At 41.7% G+C, this 15,475-nt stretch overlaps 2 protein-coding genes across 6 annotated transcripts; one reads left to right on the forward strand and one right to left on the reverse strand.

The window, feature by feature from the left end:
* Positions 1 to 388: 388 nt before the first annotated feature.
* On the reverse strand, positions 389 to 11,216 carry pgpep1 (pyroglutamyl-peptidase I). Of its 5 annotated transcripts, none has more exons than XM_057333913.1 (9): positions 10,445 to 11,216; positions 6,729 to 6,864; positions 6,242 to 6,311; positions 5,774 to 5,854; positions 5,644 to 5,676; positions 4,815 to 4,867; positions 4,418 to 4,534; positions 2,994 to 3,226; positions 389 to 2,609 (listed from the first exon to the last, which is right to left on the reverse strand). In XM_057333913.1, exons 3-9 carry the CDS (start codon positions 6,300 to 6,302, stop codon positions 2,417 to 2,419), a joined length of 771 nt encoding a protein of 256 aa, XP_057189896.1. In that variant the 5' UTR covers positions 6,303 to 6,311; positions 6,729 to 6,864; positions 10,445 to 11,216; the 3' UTR covers positions 389 to 2,416. The 5 variants fall into 5 exon arrangements, with proteins under 5 accessions (XP_057189896.1, XP_057189895.1, XP_057189900.1 ...); XM_057333912.1 differs by having other exon boundaries at positions 6,729 to 6,876; XM_057333917.1 differs by lacking the exons at positions 6,242 to 6,311; positions 10,445 to 11,216 and having other exon boundaries at positions 6,729 to 7,524.
* A 170-nt stretch (positions 11,217 to 11,386) lies between these two features.
* jund (JunD proto-oncogene, AP-1 transcription factor subunit) lies at positions 11,387 to 13,291 on the forward strand. Its single transcript, XM_057333911.1, has one exon. It carries the CDS (start codon positions 11,643 to 11,645, stop codon positions 12,423 to 12,425), a length of 783 nt encoding a protein of 260 aa, XP_057189894.1. The 5' UTR covers positions 11,387 to 11,642; the 3' UTR covers positions 12,426 to 13,291.
* The last annotated feature ends 2,184 nt before the right edge of the window (positions 13,292 to 15,475 follow it).

Raw genomic sequence — 15,475 nt, forward strand, 5'->3', positions numbered from 1 at the left:
TTAAGTTTCCTGGTTCGCGGTGGGGAATGTAAATATTTTGTTGTCATAAACATACATACAGCCCGTTATGAAATATAATAAAAAAAATCTTATTAATAAAATGTAAAATTGTTTTGAGGTGCGAGTAACTTTGGCTTCTCTATAATGTCATATAAATTGTACGTTATGGGTTATAAAATTATCAAATTTAGTTAGCATAGTACTGTACATTCATAAATATTTTGGACAAATAATTTTGCACGTGCACCATAGTACTACATACAAGCAGCCCTACTTTGGTATATAGGTATATATTTAACAAACATTTATTCACATTTCTTGTATAATTGTTATGCACAAGGTTTTCATGACCTCATAATAATCTAGAGATAACACAAAAAATGTTCTTGTTAAAGTCTCTGTCCATTTTATTTGTCAATTTCATAACCACTAATACAGAGTTAAAGAATTAGAGATCACAGAGCTTTAAAACTTGTTTGGATATAAAATAAAACATTATTATAGCCAGACATAATTTATTGACAGCTACAGTATGTAAAAGAGTGTGGAAAGTAAGAAAAGTCCAATCAAAGGCAAACTTGTATGTTCACAAGAATGGAGACATCATCAGGGCGAGCACATTAAACACCCACACATCAGAACACGTAACACAATAAAAACATGGGAATCCTGAAAAGAACACTGTGTTCGAGACATTATGATTTTAGCATTAAAAAACATTACAGAAAATAGTTAAGATTCACAGCATCACCTGTTTGGTCCAATGTGTTTGACCGATGACTTGATTCCAGTAAAAACTTTAGAAAATCAGGCTAGAAGCTAAAGAAAAAAAGTAAACTTAGTTATATAACATATTTATAATTATATTTACCCTGGACAACAAAACCAGTCTTATGGGTCAATTTTTCAAAATCAAGATTTATACATCATCTGAAAGCTGAATAAATAAGCTTTCCATTGATGTATAGTTCATTAGGATATGACTATATTTGGCAGAGATACAACTATTTAAAACTCTGGAATCTTGTAGGTGTGTTTCTGGACATTTTTGTTTGAGATTTTGCAGCATCCACTCACAAAAATAAAGTTTTGATATATTTACGGTAGGAAATTTACAAAATATCCTTATGCAACATGATCTTTACTTAATATCCTAATGATTTTTGGAATAAAAGAAAAATCTATAATTTTGACCCATAGGCCTATGTTTTGTTGGCTTTTGCCACAAATATTCCTGTGCTACTTTAGACAGGTTTTGTGATCCAGGGTCACATATATAATATCATATTGTCCATTAACAAGAAATATGGAACAATGTCCACTGAGATACATGATTCTACACTTGTCTCACAATTTTACACTATATAATTGGTGAAGACAAATGTGAACAGTTGGTTGAGAATACAGCAGCCCTGATGTCTTAAGTACAGCAGACTGATAGCAATAGACCTTGGGTTACTACAAAGTTGTCATATTTAGTTTCCTTTGTGTTTGGTGGGGACTTTTATGCATTATTTGGATTCTGAAGTTATGATGGCAGTAACCCTATTCCATATACACTGTACTTTGGTGGACTTTGGCACTTTAATAATACTAGTATCCTCAATGGTAGCAGGCAGATGATATCTTCTGCTATCCAATCAGTCTACATTACTTTCACTTGGATGTAGTCTCAGATCTCTGCTACAAATGAACTGTTCCTCTTAGAGAAAAAAAAAATGCTCATGTGCAGGGAGGCTGCACTTCTGCCCAGTATGTGTGTGTGTTGGGGTATATTTGAAAGCTGCAGATGATAAACCTTTTTTAAACACTGTATACTGCAGAAATACATGATCCAGTGAAAACGAATACAGAAAAGCCAGTACCACCAGTATTTTGAATGAATGCTTAAACTAATAGTTGACATAAAATTAAAATTTGCTCACACTTATTTGTTCCAAATTCATGGCTGACTTTTATTCACAAAATGTGTGTTGTCTAAAAATACACTGGCTACTCCTCTATAGTAAAAGTGACTGGGGTCTGAAGCTGTCGAGGTCCCAAATTAAAACAACCCATAAAAGCACCATAAAGCCCGACAGTCACAATCCCCATTCACATTACACAAGCAGCTATCGTTGTCACTTTCTGTGTTCAACAACACATAAGAAAAAAATGAGTCAGAATTTTCCCTTTTAGATGAACTGTTCCTTTAAAAGCTTTTAAAGGACTCCATGCACAATACCAATCCCTGCATGTTTCAAGTATACCCCATAAAAGTGCTCCTATCCTGTTTGAGCACAACTGTTGGATCGAGTCTAAAATACAGGGTGTATCTCAAACCAGCTGAATGCTCTTTTAATGTAGCACACAAGTTAAGACACTGAATGTGTAAGGACCCCTGAATCCCACACGATGCTACATGTTAAGCGAGGTCTCATTGATCGTGCAGGCAGTGTTTCCTCCCGTCGTTGTGCTCCATCAGTTCCAGCATCTCCAGAACAACGGCCCTGAGGGCGCGCGCAAGCTCCTCTGCGCTGTAGGGCTTACCAAGGGGGGGGACGTGCACAAACGCAGATCTGCCCTTGCCCAGGTACAGCGACGTGTAATAGGTGTAATCACACAGATATCTGAAGAACAAAGAAAATTCTACATAAAGAACATATTCATACACGTTATAGCTCTGTCCAAAACCCAATGAGCAACAAACTCTAAACCTCTAGTGATGGCAACATGCAATCTTCACAGGTAATTTAATCCCACAATGCATCAATAAGACATGACAAAAGTTGAAAACAATAATTTGAATACAACCAAATAAAAATGTTATATTTTACACTATTTTTAATTTTATGAATATATTTTTAAATCCTATATTTACACATGCATTGTATTTTTATGCTCATGGTTGTAAGCACTGTTTCTTAACAAGAAACTCCATTAAAATAAATGTAAAAAGTGAAGTACTTTGCACAATACAAGTGTTGTAGTTGAAGTTAGAGAACAGTCCATACCTGCCTGCATCCTTTGATACAGACACAGTGACTCCAAGCCCAGAGGAGTTGACTCTTCTGCACACAGCATCCATGTCTATGACAGAATGAATGCAGTCCGCCCCCCCCTCCATACAGCAATGAGATTCAGGACAAAAACTGCAGTTGTCAACACGCAGGTAACCATGGTTATGACCGCACTCTTCGAGTGTTACCGTGGTGGCCATTCCAGAAACTCCAACATGGACCACTAACTTTACCAAAAGAAAAGCAAAATTCAAATTTTTTGTAGTAATAAAATATAATTATGAATTTTATGATGATGTTTTATTATATTTGAATTTTATTTATATATAGCAAACTAAATTGCGATTAATCGCATCCAGAACAAACGTTTGTGTTTACATAATATATGTCTGTGTACTGTGCATATTCATTTTGTATTTATAAACCCAAACTTTTACTCTGGATGCGATTAAAGGGATATTTCAGCAAATCAAAATTTCCCCATGTTTTACTCGCCCTCAATGCATGCATCCTGATTGAATATGACTTTCTTCTTGAAGAATAATGCAGTTTGAGTTATAATACCATGTATCATTTTACTTCCAAGTGGTAGAATGGGAGTGAATGGGCGTTGACTTTTTGAAGCTCCAAAAAGTGCATCCATCGATCAAAGAAATGCTAGACGCGGTTCTGTGGTCTTAACGAAGGTCTTCGAATCTTCGAATCGACGCGTTTGTTTAAGAGAATTATCCATATTGAGAAATATCCATATTGACAGTGCTATTAACGTTGATGTCTAGCTTCCATTATCCATCGACTGCACGTGAAACTGAGCCTTGTTTTTCCTGCAAATGACGCAGGCCGGTGAGGAACACAGCATTTTTTGTTTTGTTCCAATAGCATATCGCCTCTTCTAAGCGGGAACTTTTGTCACCGTCATTTGCATCTGTCACCAGGTTCACGTGCAGTCAAGGGATAATGGAACGTTAATAGTGGTGTCAACATGGATATTTCTCTTAAACAAACGCATCGATTCGCTTCATAAGACCTTTGTTAAGACCACGGAGCCGTGTCAAGCAGTTGATCGATGGATGCACTTTTTGGAGCTTCAAAAAGTCGACGCCCATTCACTCCCATTCTACTGCTTGGAAGTAAAATGATATGGGGTATTATAACTCCGACTGCATTATTCTTCAAGAAGAAAGTCATATTCAGTCAGTATGCCTTGAGGGTGAGTAAAACATGGGAACATTTTGATTTGCTGGTGAAATATCCTTTAATTGTTGAACAGCCCTATTTTCAGGTCACTCCCAATATTAAACTGGAACCTGAAAATTACATAATAATATAGTGAAATGGTTGATCCACTTATATTTACCAAAAGATTATATTAACATTTCACATCTCTTAAACAATGTGGAGAAATATTGATACGTTACTTGTGGCAGGTGTTGCTTCCATAGTGAAGGTAGAAGAGTCTGGACCGCCTGATATTCTACAGGTACTTCAGCAACATGAAGGTTTATATTGTGACCCAAACCCAGTTTCTTCAGCTCCTGAGAGGAGGACAGTTAATGTTCATTGTTTAGAGGTTACGCTGGAATAGCTTACAAGAGTTAATGGTATTCTCAGAGATTTATCTGAAAAGTAGGATTATTAAAAGTCTAATAAAAGTGCCCAGTGATCACTGTGTTATTACAGTTGTATTGGATTGCTTTGTGTTTATGCAAATTATGTTAACCTGGTGCAGATTTTTACAAGGAAACAATTAAAAAACATATCATAGTTATGTCAATAGTTCATGCTGAACATTTTCTACATGTGCAAATATCATACCTGTACTGCCACCCAGCTGGCATTAACAGTGTGTTCTCCAAAAGGCTCAAAACCTAGAAAACCACAAGACAACAAAAAACTTTCTGGAAACAGTCATGTATATCTGTTAAAATACACATATGTCTGAAATACGCCATTCTGACAGGTCAAATATTTTTGTGTATTGACCACTACACTGTACACTTTCTGCATAGCTATGTTGGTTTCATCTCTCGTATCTCTTCACACTGTCTTTATTCTCACACAGTAAACTGATTTTAGTTCTGTTTATGTAAGCGGTATGTAGTGATAGAATAAGTAGAATGACGAGCTCATTATAACAAAGTAAACTCATTCAGGGTTATAAGAGACCTTTAAAGACCATCTGACCACACATTATAACATGTCTTTCATAGCTTTTACAGCATATATAACTCAACAGGTGTTCAGTAAAAGCAGTGTCAGCAAAATCTAACGCAGTAGATCAAAGTCTAAGGTCTGATTGTAATGTGTAACTTTTGCATGTGATTTTCAGGTGAACCAAACTTTGTATTATTTACATGTTCTGTTTTTTTTCTTAAAATTAGGTAAGCTTAAAACTTTTAGGTAAGCATCCCCTGGATTGTGGTTATAGCAACAATGATGGTACTTCATGTCTGTTCCTGATGCTCTCGGATAAAGTGTGAAGTCTCTCGTGTTTTAGTCCAATATATAGTGTCAAATTAATTTTCTTTCCATTTTACACATGTTTGTTGTCTACCATGACATCTGTTATAACAGACGACTGTCATATACATAAACACTCAAAACACTCACACATTCGCTGGATATGATTATGAACGGTGCTTACCTGTCACAATAACCGTCTTCTTCTGGTCCATCTCTGATGTTACGACAGGAATGAAAGTGATCTTCGATGAGGAACAGGACAATGTTTCATCAGATGAGATTTTTATAAAACACGATCAATATAAACACACCATCTCCCAGGATTCTTCCTGTACTATTCTTCCTCTGAACTGAGATCAACCGGTGAATGCGCAACTGCGCCACCTGTCGCCCTGGAGGTGCATTAACAGAAACAACAATCACAGAGTTGTGCTTTTATCTTTTGAGTAGCTTTTTCCCAGGCCATTTCTGTCACGAACTGTTAAAGTAGATTAACACAAGGCCCCAACATGTGAATGTGAATAAAATAAAGGGGTTTGAATAATTTCGCAAGCAACATGTTCAATTCATTTCTACCTACTTATGTCTTTGTCACATTTACATTTATGCATTTGGCAGACGCTTTTATCCAAAGCGACTTACATTGCATGATACTATACATAACCCTTTGCACAGCATCTGTAAACATATTCACAGAATATACATTGTGAATTTGTCTTATGTTTTTAGATTTTTCCATTGACTCTTTAATTGCATTATTATATATCTTGATGTTGTACCTGGATATGTGCAAGATTCTATCACCAAAGATTCTATTCCATTCCATTCTGTTCTGTTCATCTGTCCATTCTATAAAGTTGGACCCAAACAATGTGCTGATTAAAATGATAGTCTGCCATAAAAGGAAAATTCTGTCATGATTTTCTGTCATGGGCCTCCATTCATCTTCGGAACACAAATTAAGAAAGTTTTGAATCTAAAGAGGTCCCGGAACTTTCTGACTCCTGCCCATAGAAAGCAACGTAACCAACAATCTGCGCTCAGAATTTTCATTCTACGGTGGAGTATAGCTTTAAATCTATACAACAGAACAAAAGCAAGCATATCAGCTTAAAGTGTGCTTGACCAAAAAAAACATTAGGCTGAAAAAAATATCAAGCACATATATAAAACACACCAAAACTATCGTTAACTATCTGTAACTGAACTTATATAAATGCATCAAGCAAGGATCTGGTTTATTGTGGAGTGTGTGGTGTTACAGACCTGTGCCAACACCCAGCTGAGATCTGGTTTAGACGTGTTTGTGTTCCCTGTTGCTGTTCAATGGGCCTGTATCCTTAGAGAATGAATTCTCATACTTCATTAGCAGTGTTCCTTGAGGCCTCAAACTGGTGTATACCTATGAGTCACACTCAACACAGGAAATGAGGTGAAGACACACACACGCACACACACACTGTCACGGAACGGCAGGAAAGAACCCAAGCGCAGGCAGCAGTGAAGGGGTTAACAAATATATATTTATTAAATGAACAAAACAAAGGAAAAACCCACGAGGGGGTATCAAACAGGAACTAAACCAAAACAGAAAACAAAGACTTCCCACGAGGGGGCAAAACAAAAGCAAGAACCGTAATCAAACAACACTAAACACTAAAACAACTTACTAAACAAAACTGGATCACGGACAGGACAAGGCAAGGCTGAGACGCTGACAAACACCAAACATGGTACACCACGCACAATCCACGAACACAAGACAAAGAAACAAGAGGGTATTTATGGGAAACACAAACGAGGGATAACGACATGGGGCAGGTGTGAGACATTAAACACTCAGGGAAAGATAACGAGGAAACGAGAGGAATGGGGCCAATGACAAGACACTGGAGAGAACGTATATTATAGTCAAACGGACAATCATACGTTTCTCTCCACACATAACCAAAGACTTTGTCATGGCTCTGCTACAGGACCAAGAAAAACCTGACTAAGGAAGCAGAGCCATGACAGAAGCCCCCCCTTTAATGAGCACCTCCAGGTGCTCACCAAGGGGTAGACGGACAGACAGGGCAGACTGAGACAGACAAGACAAAACATGGAAAACAAAATCAGTGGCAGACAAGACAAAAAACAAAGGATGGGTGAGCAAAAAAAAACAAACATGGAGGGGGGGTGGGGCCAAACAAGGCCCATGGGGGCAGTCCATGGGGGTGGGGAAAGTCCCAGTCCCGGCTGCGCTCGAGGGGCGAGTCCTGGGGGACTTAGGAGGAGTCTGGGGGGAACAGTCTTTGACCCTGGGAGTCTCCCAGGGGCCGGCTGGACAGGGCTTGACGCCGGCTGGAAGGCCGGCTGGACAGGGCTTGACGCCGGCTGGAAGGCCGGCTGGACAGGCTTGACGCCGGCTGGAAGGCCGGCTGGACAGGCTTGACGCCGGCTGGAAGGCCGGCTGGACAGGCTTGACGCCGGCTGGAAGGCCGGCTGGACAGGCTTGACGCCGGCTGGAAGGCCGGCTGGACAGGCTTGACGCCGGCTGGAAGGCCGGCTGGACAGGCTTGACGCCGGCTGGAAGGCCGGCTGGACAGGCTTGACGCCGGCTGGAAGGCCGGCTGGACAGGGCTTGACGCCGGCTGGAAGGCCGGCTGGACAGGGCTTGACGCCGGCTGGAAGGCCGGCTGGACAGGGCTTGACGCCGGCTGGAAGGCCGGCTGGACAGGGCTTGACGCCGGCTGGAAGGCCGGCTGGACAGGGCTTGACGCCGGCTGGAAGGCCGGCTGGACAGGGCTTGACGCCGGCTGGAAGGCCGGCTGGACAGGGCTTGACGCCGGCTGGAAGGCCGGCTGGACAGGGCTTGACGCCGGCTGGAAGGCCGGCTGGACAGGGCTTGACGCCGGCTGGAAGGCCGGCTGGACAGGGCTTGACGCCGGCTGGAAGGCCGGCTGGACAGGGCTTGACGCCGGCTGGAAGGCCGGCTGGAAGGCTGGATCCCGGCTGGACGCCGGCTGGATCACGGCGGACGCTGGCTGGATCAGGCTGAGCGGCTGGATCACCGGCTGGACGCCGGCTGATCACCGGACTGGACGCCGGCTGGATCACCGGACTGGACGCCGCTGGATCACCGGACTGGACGCCGGCTGGATCACCGACTGGACGCCGGCTGGATCACCGGACTGGACGCCGGCTGGATCACGCGGACTGGACGCCGGCATGGACTCACCGGACTGGACGCGCGGCGGCTGGACGGGCTACCGGACTGGACGCCGGCTGGACACCGGACTGGACGCGGCTGACCCGGACTGGACGCCGGCTGATCACCGGACTGGATGCCGGCTGCACCGGACTGGATGCCGGCTGCACCGGCCGGGAAGGAGACCACGCTGCCCGCCGTTGCCTCTTCTTCTTACGCCTAGCCACCCGGCTGGTGGTCGGGTATGGAAGGAGGTAAAGGCACGGCTGGCTCCGGCTGGGACTCCTCGGAGGTGGTCCAGACTCCCTCCTTCCTCGCCTACCTCGTAGGCTGACTGGTGGGGAGGCTGCAGGGGTTGAGGAGAGCGGTGTGGCAATGCCCACGACTCCGAGCTGCAGGGTCTGGCCCTCCGGGATCGTCGCCAGCCCCGTAGAAGACCCCGCCACGGACAGTCCCCTGGACTCCTCGCGATCCATCGCGATCTGGAGCTGGTCTACGAAGCCCAGGGGCCTCAACCTGCGCATCTCCGCAGGCTCAAAGGGTTCGTCGAGGCAGCTGTTGAAGATAACCTTCAACTCCGCCTCGTCGAACCCTGAGTGGCGCGCAGTGGAGAGGAAGTCCATGGCGAAGGTCTTGACGGGGATGCCTTTCTGGCGAAAGCCGAACAAGGTGTGAGCCTGGCGGCTCCTAAACGCCTCGTCCGTCTCCTCCATGCTGCCCGCTGGGTTCGGTGTTGGTTCGTGGATTCTGTCACGATATGGCAGAAAAGAACCCAAGCGCAGGCAGCAGTGAAGGGGTTAACAAAGATATATTTATTAAATGAACAAAACAAAGGAAAAACCCACGAGGGGGTATCAAACAGGAACTAAACCAAAACAGAAAACAAAGACTTCCCACGAGGGGGCAAAACAAAAGCAAGAACCGTAATCAAACAACACTAAACACTAAAACAACTTACTAAACAAAACTGGATCACGGACATTACAAGGCAAGGCTGAGACGCTGACAAACACCAAACATGGTACACCACGCACAATCCACGAACACAAGACAAAGAAACAAGAGGGTATTTATGGGAAACACAAACGAGGGATAACGACATGGGGCAGGTGTGAGACATTAAACACTCAGGGAAAGATAACGAGGAAACGAGAGGAATGGGGCCAATGACAAGACACTGGAGAGAACGTATATTATAGTCAAACGGACAATCATACGTTTCTCTCCACACATAACCAAAGACTTTGTCATGGCTCTGCTACAGGACCAAGAAAAACCTGACTAAGGAAGCAGAGCCATGACACACACATTAAGAGAACTTCATTGCTTACTGACAGTTTTTTCTATCCTGTTCATTAAATGTATAAAAAACATTTAAGTTAAATGTCTTGAGTCTCAGTTGACAGTATCTTATCAATTAACTGAGATATATTTTTATTCATAAGCAAAGCTGTAAGAAAAGACGTAATGTCTTGAATTAGGTTTATTTCATTATTTCATTATTTTACCCTGTATTTGCAAAATAAAAAGAACTGTAAAATGTGCAAAGAATCTATCGAACATGAAAGGTTTTTAAAAACCTGACCTATCTGGGAAATAGCATCATATTGAAGAAAATGTATTGTATAAAAATAAACAAATAAATAATAATAAACTCTAATAGCCTGTGTGTGAGTCTACTGTTTTTTCTTCTTTTAAATGATAGAAAAAACCTTTTTGTCAAAAAAAACTTTTTCCACCCACTCATGAGCTACATCTGCTGCAGCTACATCCTCACCCCCGCTCCATTCACCTGCGTCTGCGTCAGGCCCCATGTCACTGTTGCCATAGCAACGGATGATGCTGCTTCTATTCTCTGATGCACACGTCTCTGTACGTCATCGCCTCCCATTCATGTGTTTACCCTCATCCTCTCTCCCTGCCTGCAGAGATATTTTTAGAAATCCAACAGCACACCACACAATTGAATTCTTGAAATTATTCAATTTATCTTCCAATCATCGTTAGCGTCCCTAAAATATGTTTTATTACAAAGGTCAAAAAGTAATTTATTAGTTTTTAAGGCATTTATGCAGATTTTTCTCTATAGACTTGTTAGAGCTTGATAGAAATTCAATAATTATTTACCCACGCATATATCATTCCAAACCTGTCCTCTCCAGAACACAAAAGAAGATTTTTTTTGATAACCAAACAACATTGAACCCCACTTACTTAAAATGAATGAAAACAACAACAAGAGACATTTCTCAAAATATCTTATTTTGTGTTCCACTGAAGAAAGTCATATACAGTTTTTAAACTACACGAGGGGAAATAAATAATGACATAATTTTTGTTTTTGGCCGAACATTCCCTTTTAAGTGCACTTTATAGTTTCATTATCTGTTATAACAGCGTACTCGCGCCGTGTGTGAATTATTACGTTAGATTAAAACTACAGTGGAAACACTGCATCAAACAACAAAACCCTTCACATGTTATACAATAAAATAACATTTTCTACCAGACAGAGAGCCTTGTTTCTGTCCCCACCCTCGCGCGCTCTACGCACTCTCTATGACATCAACCCACAATGCACCGCGCTGTTTGCCGTTTATTCGCCGTCCCTATGGCGACAGCTGCGAGCGCGGCCCCCTATGCAAATACAACCGGAAGAAAACGTCATCTTCGTCCAATCTGAACGCTCTGAAGTGACATAATGGAATTTTTAGGGATAGAAAACTTGCAAATGCGTATTGACGCCCATAGACAAGGCTTATCGCGCTGGGAAGAAACGACAATATCATGACAACAACATCATAAATCGATCAAGTGAAAGTAAAACGCTGTCACTTCGAGTACAAGGGAAAACAAACGGGACACTTTGCGTGAAAGCAGAAGAAAGCGGATGCGTTATTCGGACACTAAACCCTGCTCACCCCTCCACAGGGTGTAGGATGGGAACGAGCTTCTATCCACAAGAGTAAATCTAAAGAATATCAAGCACAATGATGAAGAAAGACATGAGATTGAACCTGGACGACCAGAACAGCTCCAGTTTAAAGCCGGATTTGAGGGATGCCGAGGGAATCCTCAACTCGCCGGACCTGGGTCTCCTAAAGCTGGCGTCTCCCGAGCTGGAGAGGCTCATCATCCAGTCCAACGGCATGGTGACGACCACCCCGACGTCCCAGTTCGTCTACCCTAAGTCGGTAAGCGACGAGCAGGAGTTCGCGGAGGGTTTCGTCAAAGCCCTGGAGGATCTCCACAAGCAGAACCAGCTGAACGGAGGACCGTGCGTTCCGCTCAACAGACTCACCAGCAGCACCCTCACCATGCCCACGGACCTACCCGTGTACACGAACCTGAGCGCGTACGGCACCACGGTGAACTACTCCACGGACACTATTCCCTTCCCACCGCCGCCGCAACCACCCGCGCACCCCGCGAGCGCGCAACAGGCCCTGAAGGACGAGCCGCAGACTGTACCGGACATGCAGAGCTTCGGCGACAGTCCGCCGCTCTCCCCCATTGACATGGACACGCAGGAGCGCATCAAGGCCGAGAGGAAGAAGCTGCGCAACCGGATCGCCGCGTCCAAGTGCCGCAAGAGGAAACTGGAGCGGATATCCCGACTGGAGGACAAAGTGAAAAGCCTAAAAAACCAGAACACGGAGTTGGCGTCCACGGCGAGCGTGTTGAGAGAACAAGTGGCGCAGTTGAAACAGAGGGTCATGAATCACGTTAATAACGGGTGCCAGTTGCTGCCCAACCAAGTTCAAGCTTATTAGAGGACATTCATCTCCACACATCAGTATTTCAGTAGTTGACAAATAAAACAGAATGCTTTTCGGTTTATTGTGTATTTAAGCAATGCACGACAAGCTGGGCTGTATTGTGAATAGTCACGACTAAAGGGCGTTGTTGGGCACGTTGTTGAATTATTTCCATAACGCGCTTTTGTGATCATTGCGTGGAGACAGAACGAAGAGGAACTAAAACAGAAACCTTTATAAATATTTCCATGACTTTCCCAGGTCTGGAAACCACAATATCTCCTATTTCCAGGTGGGAAACAATACAGCACAGCCTCAAGTGCCCTGTCGCTTTCATAATACATATAATAAGGACACAAGTTTTAAGCTTATTTTAAAACACTGACAGTCTCCTTCGCTGATGCGTAAAGAGCATACTGACCCTTCCAATGATGTCTCTGTTCTCTTTGGACTGTTGAAGTGGACACTACAGGTGCTGATGTAAATAAAAGTTATGTTTACAACCTTTTGTAGCAAATGGACTCGTGCTCCCGGTTGCATTGAGAGACGATCGTGCAACATTATTCGATCTCATCACTGAAGATCTAAGCAGCTGTATTTTTGCATGCTTGAGACAAACTCAAAATGAGTGCACCCAAACCCAACAAAGATGTCATGCATGTACGCTTCATGTTAAAGGCCTTTTCTCATGACAAGTTCTTATTAATCAACAACTGTATCTATTTTATACTATATGATGTCTTATTTTATGCTGTTTTGGATTATGTGTGTCGTGATGTAAATGTAAACGTTTCACCTGTCACATGTCCTGTATTGATCTTTATATGTTTCCAGTGTGATTTGTACATTAAGTGTCATTAAAATATGTTCAGTTCACCATGCTTATCTGTGTTGAATGACGTTTTTCAACACCTCTAAATATACGGGACAAGTCTTATCTGAATCGAATCATTCCTGTTACGCAGCGCCTCCTGAACACTATGTTTAAAACGGAATAGGCTATACTTTTGTTCAAAGTGTTGATGTGTTTAAGCAATTGAGCTGGACACAATGAGTGGAAATAAAGAGCAAAAGTTTTCCATTGGTAGTTAATTTAATGAATTTAGATTTTATTTTGAAGTGATTTTCTGAAATAATTTTTTAACATAATTTCATTTATTAGAGTGAGACAAACTTAGTTCCTTAAATGTATCAAGTCTTTTGCTACCCACTGTTTTGGTTCTTGCAACAAAAATTATGTCACTTCCTGAAGGATGACACCATTAAGGAACTAGCTTGTTATTAGTTAAAGGGGCATAACAAAATAATAAGGCTATTAAAATGGTTAGAAAAAAATGCCAGAGAATAAAAAATGATTAAACATTGAAAATGTTTTTTTTTTAATAAAATGCCAGTGTTTCACATCCACTCAAACAAAAGCAATAAAATTATTTAAAATCCAACCGTTGTTCTATTCTGATATTGAGAAAAAGAAAATAAATATGTTATTTACATACTGAAATATTTGAAACAAAGTATGATGTGACATGGAAATGTACAGTGTGTATAAAAATAGGCCATGTAAATTAAGATTATAATTGTGGATATCAAAAACTAACCTTAATGCAGTGGATCTCAACCTTTTTGACTTTAAGACCCACACATTGTTCACAACAATATTTTAAGGCCCTACACTCACAGTTCCCACCACCCTCTCAAATATACTGCATCATGGTATAACTGTAAGGGTGTATATTAGTAATGAAATAACCAAACACTAAAACATATCTTGATTGTTTTATCTTATTTTTTAAATCTTATTTGAATGTCTATTACATTTTTTGATGTCCCCTAGCTAGACTGTCCTAATGTCAATGCACATCTGAGCTGTTGAGGAGGAAAATGTGCCATCTAGTGATAAAATGCATTGTTGCACAAAACGTCTCTGATTTTATTTAGAAAGCTCACACACGCAATATACACAAAATTACAGCCATATAACCAACAATAAATGGTTAGAATACTATTTAGCCTACTCTTAGATTACACTCACAGTTATGGTTCAAGCGCAACTTTAAGAAAACTAAATTAGAGGTATTTCGTACAGCATGGAAGGATAGTATTCGAAAATACAGGAAAGCCCTAAAAACGTCTAGATCTGCCTACTTTTCATCACTGGAAGAAAACCAGCACAACCCTAGGTTTTTATTTAACACAGTGGCTAAATTAACAAAAAATAAATTGTCAGCGACTTCAAATTCTGGATATCAGCATAACCATGATGAATTTATGAACTACTTCACAAATATAATCCAAGATATTAGAGAAAAAATTATGACAATGCAACCAGAAGTGAAACCCGCTGAATAAACTAACTACAGCATCCCTAAAGAGAAATTGCAATTATTTTCTACCGTAGATCACAATGAACTGTCTAAAATCATTAGATCATCTAAATCAACAACATGCATGCTAGACCCTATACCTACAAATCTACTGAAAGAGATGTTCCCAGAAATTATAGATCCTATTCTTGGTATTACTAACTCATCTCTGACATTAGGACATGTGCCTAAAGCATATAAAGTGGCTGTTATAAGGCCCCTTGTCAAAAAACCCCAACTCGACCCTAGAGAACTAGGGAACTACAGGCCTATATCGAATCTACCTTTCATATCTAAAGTTCTGGAAAAAGTAGTTTCAACTCAATTATGCTCCTTCCTCCAAAGGAATGACATCAATGAAGAATTCCAGTCTGGATTTAGAGCATGTCACAGTACAGAGACTGCTTTGATCAGAGTTACAAATGATCTGCTATTGGCGTCTGACCGAGGTTGTATCTCGTTACTGGTGCTGCTAGACCTTAGTGCTGCATTCGACACCATTGACCACAGCACACTCCTACATAGACTCGAAAATTACATCGGCATTAAGGGAATAGCTTTGAAATGGTTTAAATCTTATTTATCTGACCATTTTCAATTTGTAGCAATAAACAATGAGGTGTCACGCAAATCGCAAGTCCAGTACGGTGTACCACAGGGCTCAGTCTTAGGGCCTCTGCTCTTCGCATTATACATGCTACC

This window comes from Triplophysa rosa, linkage group LG5, assembly GCF_024868665.1.
Source record: "Triplophysa rosa linkage group LG5, Trosa_1v2, whole genome shotgun sequence".
Lineage (NCBI taxonomy): Eukaryota > Metazoa > Chordata > Actinopteri > Cypriniformes > Nemacheilidae > Triplophysa > Triplophysa rosa.